This window comes from Ostrea edulis, chromosome 5 (genome assembly GCF_947568905.1).
Source record: "Ostrea edulis chromosome 5, xbOstEdul1.1, whole genome shotgun sequence".
Taxonomy (NCBI): Eukaryota; Metazoa; Mollusca; class Bivalvia; order Ostreida; family Ostreidae; genus Ostrea; species Ostrea edulis.
The window spans coordinates 78,212,313-78,223,854 of record NC_079168.1 but is presented as its reverse complement, the minus strand read 5'-3'; the positions used below and the strand labels follow the sequence as shown (position 1 = coordinate 78,223,854).

The 11,542-nt window shown below is 35.7% G+C and overlaps 1 protein-coding gene across 1 annotated transcript in view; it reads right to left on the bottom strand.

The window, feature by feature from the left end:
• Positions 1–2,952: 2,952 nt before the first annotated feature.
• The window catches only part of LOC125649885 (mesenchyme-specific cell surface glycoprotein-like), a 28,934-nt gene continuing 20,344 nt past the window's right edge, over positions 2,953–11,542 (bottom strand). Inside the window, exons 9-11 of the mRNA XM_056166335.1 lie at positions 8,778–9,016; positions 8,028–8,236; positions 2,953–3,092 (exon numbers count right to left, since the gene is read on the bottom strand). Coding sequence (XP_056022310.1) covers positions 2,990–3,092; positions 8,028–8,236; positions 8,778–9,016 — 551 coding nt within the window. The 3' untranslated portion in view covers positions 2,953–2,989. The remainder of the gene's footprint in view (positions 3,093–8,027; positions 8,237–8,777; positions 9,017–11,542) is intronic.

The following is an 11,542-nucleotide window of genomic DNA, read 5'->3' as shown; positions in this document are numbered from 1 at the left end:
TGCAGTTCAAGGTTCCATGATCCATCAACTGACAACTTTTGATGATCATAGGCTCAAAAGTGTTCAAAATATGCATCAAAATCCATTTAATAATAATTACCTGCGAAATTCAAAAAGTACGTCACCATGAGCTACTTTTGAGACAACATGATATTGGGTCCTAAGATGCATCAACTAACAAAATTTGATGATCCTAGTCCTTATACTAAGCAAAATATCAAAGTTTTAACAAAACAAAATTGAAGGTCAACTTTGAAGTGACCTCGAGACCACACCCTTTGCCCAAGGATGATGCCTTGAACATTTTTTAATCTACAACCTATCCTCATCCTTATGCATAAGTTTGGTGATAATTTGCCCAGTGGTTCTTGAGAAGATTTTTTAACAACCACTACTTTTGTTTGCATTTTCCTAATTATGAATGAAATGAAAGCCCTTGGGCCAAGGATACCCTGTGACAAATTTAACAAAAATTGGTCAAGGGGTTCTTGAGATATAGCCCTTTTCCCAAAAAGTTGACGCACACCGCACGCCAGACATATGGCCATGTGATTAGCTCTTTGAGTCTTCGGCTCAGAAGAGCTAAATATACCCTTGGAAACACCGGAGGTGGGGTCACATACAGAGAGGTTGATATCCACCGTACTGTAGAATTGTTGTTGTCTACTTCCCAACATGGTTGCGGCAACAAATATTCGCCTGACCAATAGGAAATTTATGCTGCTCTAAATATATAGTCCCGTGGAGATGTGGGTTAGAATAGGTCCTCAGTACCCCTTGCTGTCGTAAGAGGCCAATAAATTGAACGGTCCTTCGGATGAGACCGCCAAAAACCGAAGCCCCGTGTCACGACAGTTGTGGCACGATAAAGATCTTTCCCTGCTCAAAGGCCGTAAGTGCCGAGCATAGACCTTAAGTTTGCAGCCCTTCACCGGCAATGACGATGTCTTCATAGGAGTGAAAAATTCTCAAGCCAACAAATCAACTAAATATACATGAATATCTCAATTTTTTAGCAGTCACCATCTGGTATGGTATGTAGCACAGTATTCAAGGTGTAGCACAGTATTCAAGGAGTAGCACAGTATTCAAGGAGTAGCAGTATTCAAGGTGTAGCACAGTATTCAAGGAGTAGCAGTATTCAAGGTGTAGCACAGTATTCAAGGAGTAGCAGTATTCAAGGTGTAGCACAGTATTCAAGGAGTAGCAGTATTCAAGGTGTAGCACAGTATTCGAGGAGTAGCAGTATTCAAGGTGTATCACAGTATTCAAGGCGCAAAATGAAGAAAGGAGATGTCTCGTATAAATAAAAAGGAATGAAGTGATCTTGACCCGTTCACTGTTTGAATTACAATCAGGCATGCTAGGTACTGCTTATATAGTGAAAAGAAATAATGTAAATGTTTACATCCATAAATGGATAATGAACAAAGTGTAAAGCAACTGTTACACAAACATGGGTATACCGTTTAGAGGACCTTTTTCCGGATTTTCTACAAAAAATTTTAACGGAATATATTTCAACGTTTGATTATGGTTGTTCAATGTTGCATCCACAATTCAACATCATGTTAACATTGAAGCATTTCCCTGTTGGATCACTGCGGATCCAGTTCATGAAATTGTTTAGAAATTATTGACGTTTCACGGCTTGGTTTAAATAAATCTTTGTGCTAAATTTGAGAGGTCATTAATAATCATTCGACTATTGTCAATGAACACTGGACTAGAATCCTCCACCGAGTCATTCGACACGATAATGGCAAAGTCAACGGTTTCTTTGGTCAAAAATGTTCATGGAGTACAGTTCCGTTATACAAGTTTCAGGTCGTTCCAGGAAGTAGACTGCAAACTCGACAAAGTCTTATTTGTAACATGCATGTATATAGATAAAAAACATCATGATTATAGTATTTAAAGTAATTTAAAGGCAGAATATAAGTTTGGTTAAATATGCACCGTTTGGTCTCCCTTACTTCAGGTTCACAAAAAGCTATGATATTTATGACTGTTATTTTCTTTTGAGATGCTCTCACTGGGCTTCTCTTGTTCAGTTTCATACACAGGTACATTTATAACCGCGGGATTTCCTCCGTCATTTGGAAACGGAATGTGAACAAGGCAGAATTGTCTAAAGCCTTTTCTTAACAAGTAATACACCGGTCTTGGTATTTCATAGGCCTGTTGTTTTATGGAATAGAAAAGGCAAAAGACCCCAAAGGAAATATACGTCCAATGTAATCATGAAATTAGCTCCCGTTTTAATCGAAAACGTATTATTTTTAAGATAGAAATAAAACACCTGGGCCAGCCGTCATAAAACTTTGAGAATTCTTTTTTTTTAATTCTAGAGAATTTTTCAGCTATGAATATTTTCAAATGACCATAAAAAGTCTTCAGAATATTCGTGGCTGAGAAATTCTTTCGAAAGAATTGTCTCACAAGAGAATACTTTTTCGACTTTTTTCAACTACTGAAGTGGCCTTGTTGAGCTCTCCTGTCCGTCTGAGGTAAGAAACGTATAATATTATTAACTTTCAAAATAAACATAGAGAGCTCTCTTTAAACCACAGAATCATTACTATACATTTCACAAAATTTCTCAGTGTTTGAAGCAGAAGTGTATTCGTTAAAATTCCCAACGCAATGATTCCATTTCCAAAATATACTGTTATTCGTCTACAAACTATAGTAACACACACTTCCTTGTTTATTACACCATCTCCTTTCTTTGACAGAAAGGTGAAATTACCCCCAACGTTCACGGTGACTAGTTGGTATCGTTATTCTATGCTACACTGATATAGACACATGTATTTAATATTGTTGAGGAAGACAATTTCACTGGTTGACAGGTTCAGTGCTCTCACATTAGTGGTAATTTTGGAAGAGAACAGACTATTTATGCAACCACTTTAAATATGATGATAATGAAACAACAACTTCAGTACAAACATTTGCCCTTAGACTTAACATTTAATATCAAACTTCAGGATACGTCTTCCACAGAGTAAATGGAGAGTGAGCCGGTAGCTTGTCCGATGACGTAAATAAAAGGAACTCCAGAGGAACTGTCCTGTGCACCAACAAATCTATAAAACCAAATATATAAGCATGATCTTTATTCGTGTGTCCTACAATTGCTTATGCGTTCATTCGAATCAATGTAAAGTTATTAGAATCAGTTTTAATATTATCAGTATCAAGTGAGAGGACATCAAAGTCCACCACAGTATAAACAATATATTATCCTAGTGCACCACAATATCAACAATACATTATTCTAGTCCACCACAGTATAAACAATATATTATCCTAGTCCAACACAATATAAACAATATATTATCCTAGTGCACCACAATATAAACAATACATTATTCTAGTCCATCACAGTATAAACAATATATTATCCTAGTGCACCACAGTATAAACAATACATTATCCTAGTCCTCCACGGTATAAACAATACATTATCCAAGTCCACCACAGTATAAACAATATATTATCCTAGTCCACTACAGTATAAACAATATATTATCCTAGTTCACCCCCACAGAAACAATATATTATCCTAGTTCACCACAGTGTAAACAACATATTATACTAGTCCACCCCAACAGAAACAATATATTCTCCTAATTCACCATAACAGAAACAATACATTATCCTAGTCCACCACAGTATAAACAATATATTATACTAGTCCAACACAATATAAACAACATATTATTCTAGTCCACCACAGTATAAACAATATATTATCCGAGTCCACTACAGTATAAAAATATATCATCCTAGTCCACCCCAACAGAAACAATATATTATCCTAGTTCACTACAGTATAAACAGCATATTATCCTAGTCCATCCCAACAGAAACAATATATTATCCTAGTTCACCATAACAGAAACAATATATTATCCTAGATCACTACAATATAAACAAAACATTATCTTGGTCCACCAGAGTAGAAATAATATATTATCCTAGTCCACTACAGTATAAACAATATATTATCCTAGTCCACTACAGTATAAACAATATATTATCCTAGTTCACTCCAACAGAAACAATATATTATCCTAGTTCACCACAGTATAAACAACATATTATCCTAGTCCACTACAGTATAAACAATACATTATCCTAGTCCACCACAGTATGAACAATATAACATACTAGTTCACCACAATATAAACAATACATTATACTATTTCACCACAGTATAAACAATATATTATCCTAGTTCACCACAATATAAACAATATATTATCATAGTTCACCACAATATAAACAATATATTATCCTAGTCCACCACAGTATAAACAATATATTATCCTAGTCCACTACAGTATAAACAACATATTATCCTAGTCCACTACAGTGTAAACAATATATTATCCAAGTCCACCACAGTATAAACAATATATTATCCTAGTTCACCACAATATAAACAATACATTATACTAGTTCACCACAGTATAAACAATATATTATCCTAGTTCACCACAATATAAACAATATATTATCCTAGTCCACCACAATATAAACAATATATTATCCTAGTCCACTACAGTATAAACAATATATTATCTTAGTTCACCACAGTATAAACAATATATTATCCTAGTCCACCACAATATAAACAATATATTATCCCAGTTCACCACAGTATAAACAATATATTATCCTAGTCCACCACAGTATAAACAATATATTATCCTAGTCCACCACAGTATAAACAATATATTATCCTAGTCCACCACACTATAAACAACATATTATCCTTTATCACCACACCATAATCTTAAAAGTACAAGACGAGAGATATTCGCAATGAAGTGTTTCTCAAAAAACCCTCGCGAAAATTTCCCATACGCGAATAAAAGTCGATTTACAGTATATTATCGTCACGGATGACGACAGACTCTCCATTGTATTTTCAAACTTGAGCGTTGTATGTCTTTGTGGAAATCAATGACCATTGCCAATATCTTAAGAATAGTCAACAAAGCAACTTCCACTATGGAATCAGTCATGTTAGAATATGTAGCTGCTACTTTGTCTTATGATTTTATACTGTTTTAAAATGAACACAGCCTTCAATTTGCCGACATCCATGTAACATGTGCGATTTTAATTCAATCATCTCGATGGAATCAAAAACATGTATTTACAACGTCCAAATAAAGCTGTACAGAAAGACTCAAGAAATTTAACTTGTTCAAATTCATTTATTTTCACTTACACCATACATCGGTGGTACATGAGGTACATTTGTACAATACATAATAAAAGATAATGGTAAGTCGGCATACTGAATCGTGAATACACAAAAACTAATAATAATAAAAAAGAAAATACAAGACATATACATAATATAGCTACAAACAAAGGAAAAGAAAAAGTCAGACATACTGCATCATAAATTTGAGTTATGAAGAGACAGAGCTTTTTCAACGATTTAAAACTTGAGTTTAACATTATCTCACTAAACTTAAGTATATTTGGTTTATTACAAAATTTGGAATGTAATTTTTTTCCTGATACTAGCTAATGATTTGCATTCTGAAATAAAGTGGATTCATTGATTGATTAAATATTGATTAACGTCCCTCTCGAGAATATTTCACTCATATGGAGACGTCACCATTGCCGGTGAAGGGCTGCAAAATTTAGGTCTGTGCTCGGCGCTTACGGCCATTGAGGAGGGAGGGATCTTTATCGTGCCACACCTGCTGTGACACGGGACCTCGGCTTTTGCGGTCTCATCCGAAGGACGGCCCCATTTAGTCGCCTCTTACGACAAGCAAGGGGGTACTGAGGACCTATTCTAAACCGGATCCCCACGGGAAAAAATAAATTGGAAATTGTCTGCTATTTTACCTGAGTTACATAATGAACAAAGTATTTCATTAAGTGGAATATTTGACCATCTACCAAGCTTGCCAACAGCGACCTACAGATGTGTACGTGAAACTTGGTTCTTCAAATTATGACGTAAAATTTTATATCATGATCAACATGAAAGGTGAAGATAACGAACAGTGATCAATCTCACAACTCCTACAAAATAGATAGTTGGGCGAAAATGGACCCCTGGACACATCAGAGGTGGAATCAGGTGCATAGGAGGAGTGAGCATCCCATGTCGACCGGTCACACCCGCCGTGACCCCTATATCTTGATCAGGTAAACGAAGTTATCCGTAGTCAAAACCAGTGTGCCACGAACGACCTAACAATCGGTATGAAACACGTCAGACAGCATTTGACCCAATGATAGGTTGTATCGACGAACTAGATCGTTATAACGACCATAGAATTTGTGAAATGATTACTTTAAACGAGACTGTTGAAGACCCTGTACCATCAACTTGTTTGTTATTAGCTTGTCTCGACTTGAAAACTGGCCATACGCCGAACAAGCTCTTGTGTATCGAATCAGTTGAGACATATAAACACCATATGCAGGTGATAATGGAATATTGCTACATAAATATGGTAAGTTGACGATGGAGAAGCTGAAATCGTCCCGTTTGTCATACAATTCAGTTGTTAGTTTCCGGCTAATATCTACTTTCAATAAAATATCTAAGTATGAAGCTGAAGTGGACGACTCTGTTGTGTCTTTTATTTCGAGCTGGTAGGGATATATAGAATCGACCTGTGAATGAACGTTATTATTGTAATAGACAAAACGTCGTCAATATATCTAAATGTCGAATTGAAGGTCACAGCAAGAGGTTTTTTCTTTTCACGTAGAAGTTTCTGAATAAATTCTGCTTCATGTTAATATAAAAACAAGTCAGCTAACTAAGGAGCACAATTCGTACCCATGGGGATTCCAACAGACTGTTGGAAGACCTGATCACCAAAGACCACGAAGATATTGTTAATGGGAAACTCTAGCATATTTTTTATTTCAACTTCAGAATACTTCTGCGTGGAATCAGAGTAGTGTTTAAAAAAGCAATTTTTAGGATGACTGATTACTAGATATGAATATTTTCATTTTTGTTGAAGAAGCAACTGTCTATGATGTCAAAACGTCTAGTCTTTAATTTATCGTGAGGAATGGTCGGGTAAAGTGTTGAAAAGTCAAAGGTTTTGATGTTGATCTGAGCAAAGTTTTGCGATTTCAAGTTAACTAAAAGTTCTTTAGCATTGTTTAGAACCCACATTTGATTTACACCACTTCTGGCATATGTAATCGCACATTAAATTTGAAGTTTCTCCTTCACAGCTGTTAATAATTTCGAGTAATGGGGTGAATAAATGACATAAGGATGTTTGTACATTGATTTGAGAATTTCATATTTGTGTTTTTCGAGATTTTAAAAACTATGTTCCTGTGTATTCCTATGTAAAAATTTGATACCCTATTGTGGCTTTGCCCAAGCCCTGGGGATCTTCATGTCCAATGGACATTAATATACACTACGTGACAATGCTTGTGTATCAATCAAACAAATCATAACTTTGTAGTTCTTGAGAAGATTTTCATAGAATGTTCCTACACATTCACAATTAAAATTTTCAATCCATCTTATGATAATGTAGTCACATTGTCAAGATACTTCAATCTACATGTACCTTTAAGAAGAATTCTAAGATATGTGTATATTCCCACGTGAAACTTCATACACCCATTGTGAAGCCTTACTATCATTTAATGAAGCTCTCATTAAAGGTCCTAAATAGGCATTTCTGCTTCAATGATGCTAGAGAATTTTAGATCAACAAATCTTATTTTGACAATATTTTCATTGTCTCCTTTAGCAAGGAGGTCCTTCATTCAAACATATTTCAATCCCCTTCATGCAATGATTCATTCTGTCCAGTAAAGTGGTTCTTGAGAAATGTTAAAAACTAATACGACTATTACAGAAAGATGGATGAACAATCAGACGATGCAACGCGAATTATGCCCCCAGCTACTTTATGCTGCTTGCATTCATAAACAAAAGTGTTCGTCGCCCATAATTTAACGTGAGAAAAATGAAGTCATGATAACAGTAAACGTACCCAATATCGGAGACACCTTGATCTCCAGCTGCATCGGCATTGTACAGGTTGTTCCAGGTGTCGTCTGTTCTACCCTCACGGTGAATGCTCTCAAAATTAGCACTGATACCTCTCATGTTGAAGACGTACAAGACACCCATCCTGGAGCCAACAATTAGAACCGGCGTCGTCCCCACGGTACCCACAGCCATGGCACTGGACTCTGGGCCCTGAACAAATACATTGTATCAATTACATAGGATTATGGACTGGTCACGCATTTCATTTATTTATACGAAATCTAAAAAATTTCTTTCTAATACAACTATTTTGTCAGTTAGATGAACGTTGAGGAGACACAGATCTTTTGATTGTCACATCACAGTAGAATGACGCAAAATTACAACAGAGGGTTGCATTACATCAGCTAGTGACGTCTCAACATGAGCGAAAAATTCCCAAAGGGAATTGAGACAAACAAAACAACACGAGAATGAGGATAGCTAGCATCTGTCTTAATGTTTGTTTGTTTAATTTTCTCTCTCTATTTTTGTTGTGGGGGAATTAATGTTGTTTATAACCGTCGCAAACATAAACTCGATCGTTAAACAAGCATTAATGTCATTCAATTTGAAGACGAGGCTAGTAATTCCTAAATACCATCAATACGTTTGTTTACATCTGCAATAAATAAAATATTGTCTCTTTTCGAAAAACAATGAAAGTACTATAGGTAGCTTTTAAGTGGTACACCAGATTATGTGACCTTACCATATCATCCGACCTCTGATCAACCTGTTGAAGCGGAGAACTATTAGCATTGCTACAATCTCCATTAAATGTGGATGCGTAGCTCATGGAGGCCCTCATCTCTAGGTCGTCCCCACTGTCAAAGACGTGGGCCATAGTTGTAGAGTCCCACAAAGAAATACCACGCCCGCCAAACAGAAAAACGTCTTCAATTTTATCATAGATGTTGAATTCATCCTTTATACTCAAGTATACCCTGCCTGTATACGTGATTAAAATAAAAATACGCTTATTGAAATGACGATAATTGTAATGATTTGTTTGGTTGCACACAGTTTTAAGTCTTATTCAAGAATTTTTCACTCAATTATGCACATAACCAGCTCTATGGGACGTGCCACAAATTTTGACTTATGTATGATGCTCATTGCCGGAGTAGTGAGGGCTCTTCATCATGCTAACGCCGGTCGCGACACTGGACATATGTTTTGAATGTCATTTCCGAAAGATACATGACTTTCACTTTCAATGCCGGGTGTTTGACGAAGGAACAGTTACTACCCATATGATAATGTGTTAGGTTTGACGCTGCGCCAGACTGGGAAGCAAACGCCTTTACTAGACTATTGTGACTAATTAGAATTGTAAAGACCAATATCATGTAATATATTATTACCACAGTAACTTGATTGCAAGAGTCGGATCATGTGGAGTTGACAGGTGCGGATCAGATCAAATGAAACACGAAGCATCGAGTTTTTCATCTGATGACCCGTGCCTTTCAACGAGACTTAATCCAACTCCTCGGATCACATTACTCTAATAATGATATGTCTATCATATACTCTCTTATGTATTTCTAAATCTACGTTTATGAGATAATAAATGTATTCCAAAATATGAGAAACACAAACATATAGTGAAATTATATTTTGTATGTACTTCGTTTTGTTTGTGACACGGTCGATCATTTTCCATCAAAAAAACGTGCATTGATGCATCATCGGTTTCAGAAAGACATGATATGGATTTCTCGAGAAACAAAATGAAGTCGAAACTTGAACTTAAGTCTGAGATTTTACTCAAAATTTTACTACTCAAATAAATGAAACTCAGACTTAAGTTTGATAGTTTTTTCGAGAAATGTGGTGATCCGGAAAGTCAGAACAACGTTTCGATAGAATATTGTCAAGCGGTGACTTCAATATTGACCAACTGAAAACATTAAATTTCAAACGATCCATGGAAACTTTTGGTTTAGAGCAAACTATTACAAAACCCACCCGAGTAACAAAAGATTCAAGCACGCTCATCGATCACATCTATGAAAACGTGCATGAAGCTTACAGCTCATCTGGTGTAGTGCCAATAGGTCTGAGTGATCATCACCTGGTATATGTCGTCCGAAAGAAAAATAAGCGTGACACAAAAACTTATCATATATATGTGAACTACAGAGATCAGAAGAAATTTGACGAAAATTATTTTCTCGGGGATTTGCGGGGTGTTGAATGGAATAACATTAAATATTTTACCAACGCAAATCAAATATGGTCAACATTTAAGAAGCTGTTTATGGAAATAGTTGACAAACATATGCCAGTCAAAGAGCGCCGTATCCGGGCCGATTCCGAAAAATGGATTAACGACGATGTTCTATCTGAAATTCGTCAAAGGGATTATCTCCATCGGAAGGCTTTAAGATCCCGCCACGAATCGGACTGGGCCTTATATCGATCAGCAAGGAACCGCGTTGTAAAAATAATCGGTGATGTTAAAAGGGAATTTGTTGACAATGCGATAAATCAATGCAGTGACAAACCTAAGGATATGTAGAAAATATTAAAATAATTTCTACCATCTAAATCTACAGGCGCATCAGCATCCTACCTAGAAATTGATGGCGAAGTAATTTCAGACTCCTATAAAATTTCAAATGCCTTCAATGATTTCGTTTGTGGCATAGGTCCTAAATTTGCGACAAATTTTGATGATTCGCTCCCGAAAATTGAACAACTAATGCCAAAAGGCTCATTTACAATTCCAAATGTATCTATAGAATTTTTGAAGAAAGAAATTAAAAACATGTCAAGTTCAAAAGCTACAGGTATGGATGAAATTTCTGTAAAATTACTGAAAGTGAGTATTGATGTTGTAGGTGACATATTGTGTTTCATCATGAATTTCTCTATACAGGAGGGTAACGTTGTAAATGAATGGAAAAAAGCTAGAGTTACCCCGCTTTTCAAATCTGGGGATAATTTCCATGTTAATAATTATAGATCGGTATCTGTTTTACCTATCATAAGTAAAATTATGGAAAGACAGTTTTTAACACTTTTTACGAGTATTTGAATACAAACAATCTTTTAACAGAGCATCAATCAGGTTTCAGACCAAAACATTCTTGCGAAACTGCTCTACATAATATCATTGACAAATGGCTTGAAAACATTGATAAAGGGAAACTTACAAGTGTAGTTTTTATTGATTTCGGTAAAGCATTTGCCACAGTTAATCATGATGTATTGATGCACAAACTTTTATCTTATGGTATTTGTGAAAACTAAACTTTTAAATGGTTTCATTCTTATCTATATGAAAGATCACAATGTGTCAAATGGAAAGGGACCATCTCAAAGGAAAAAGATGTTACCATCTGAGTCGCTCAGGGTTCTATATTGGGTCCTTTGTTTTTTATTCTGTTTGTAAATGACTACCCAAAATGTCTCAAACACTCTGCAGTCAATATATATGCAGATGATACCACGCAAGATGTTTCTGAT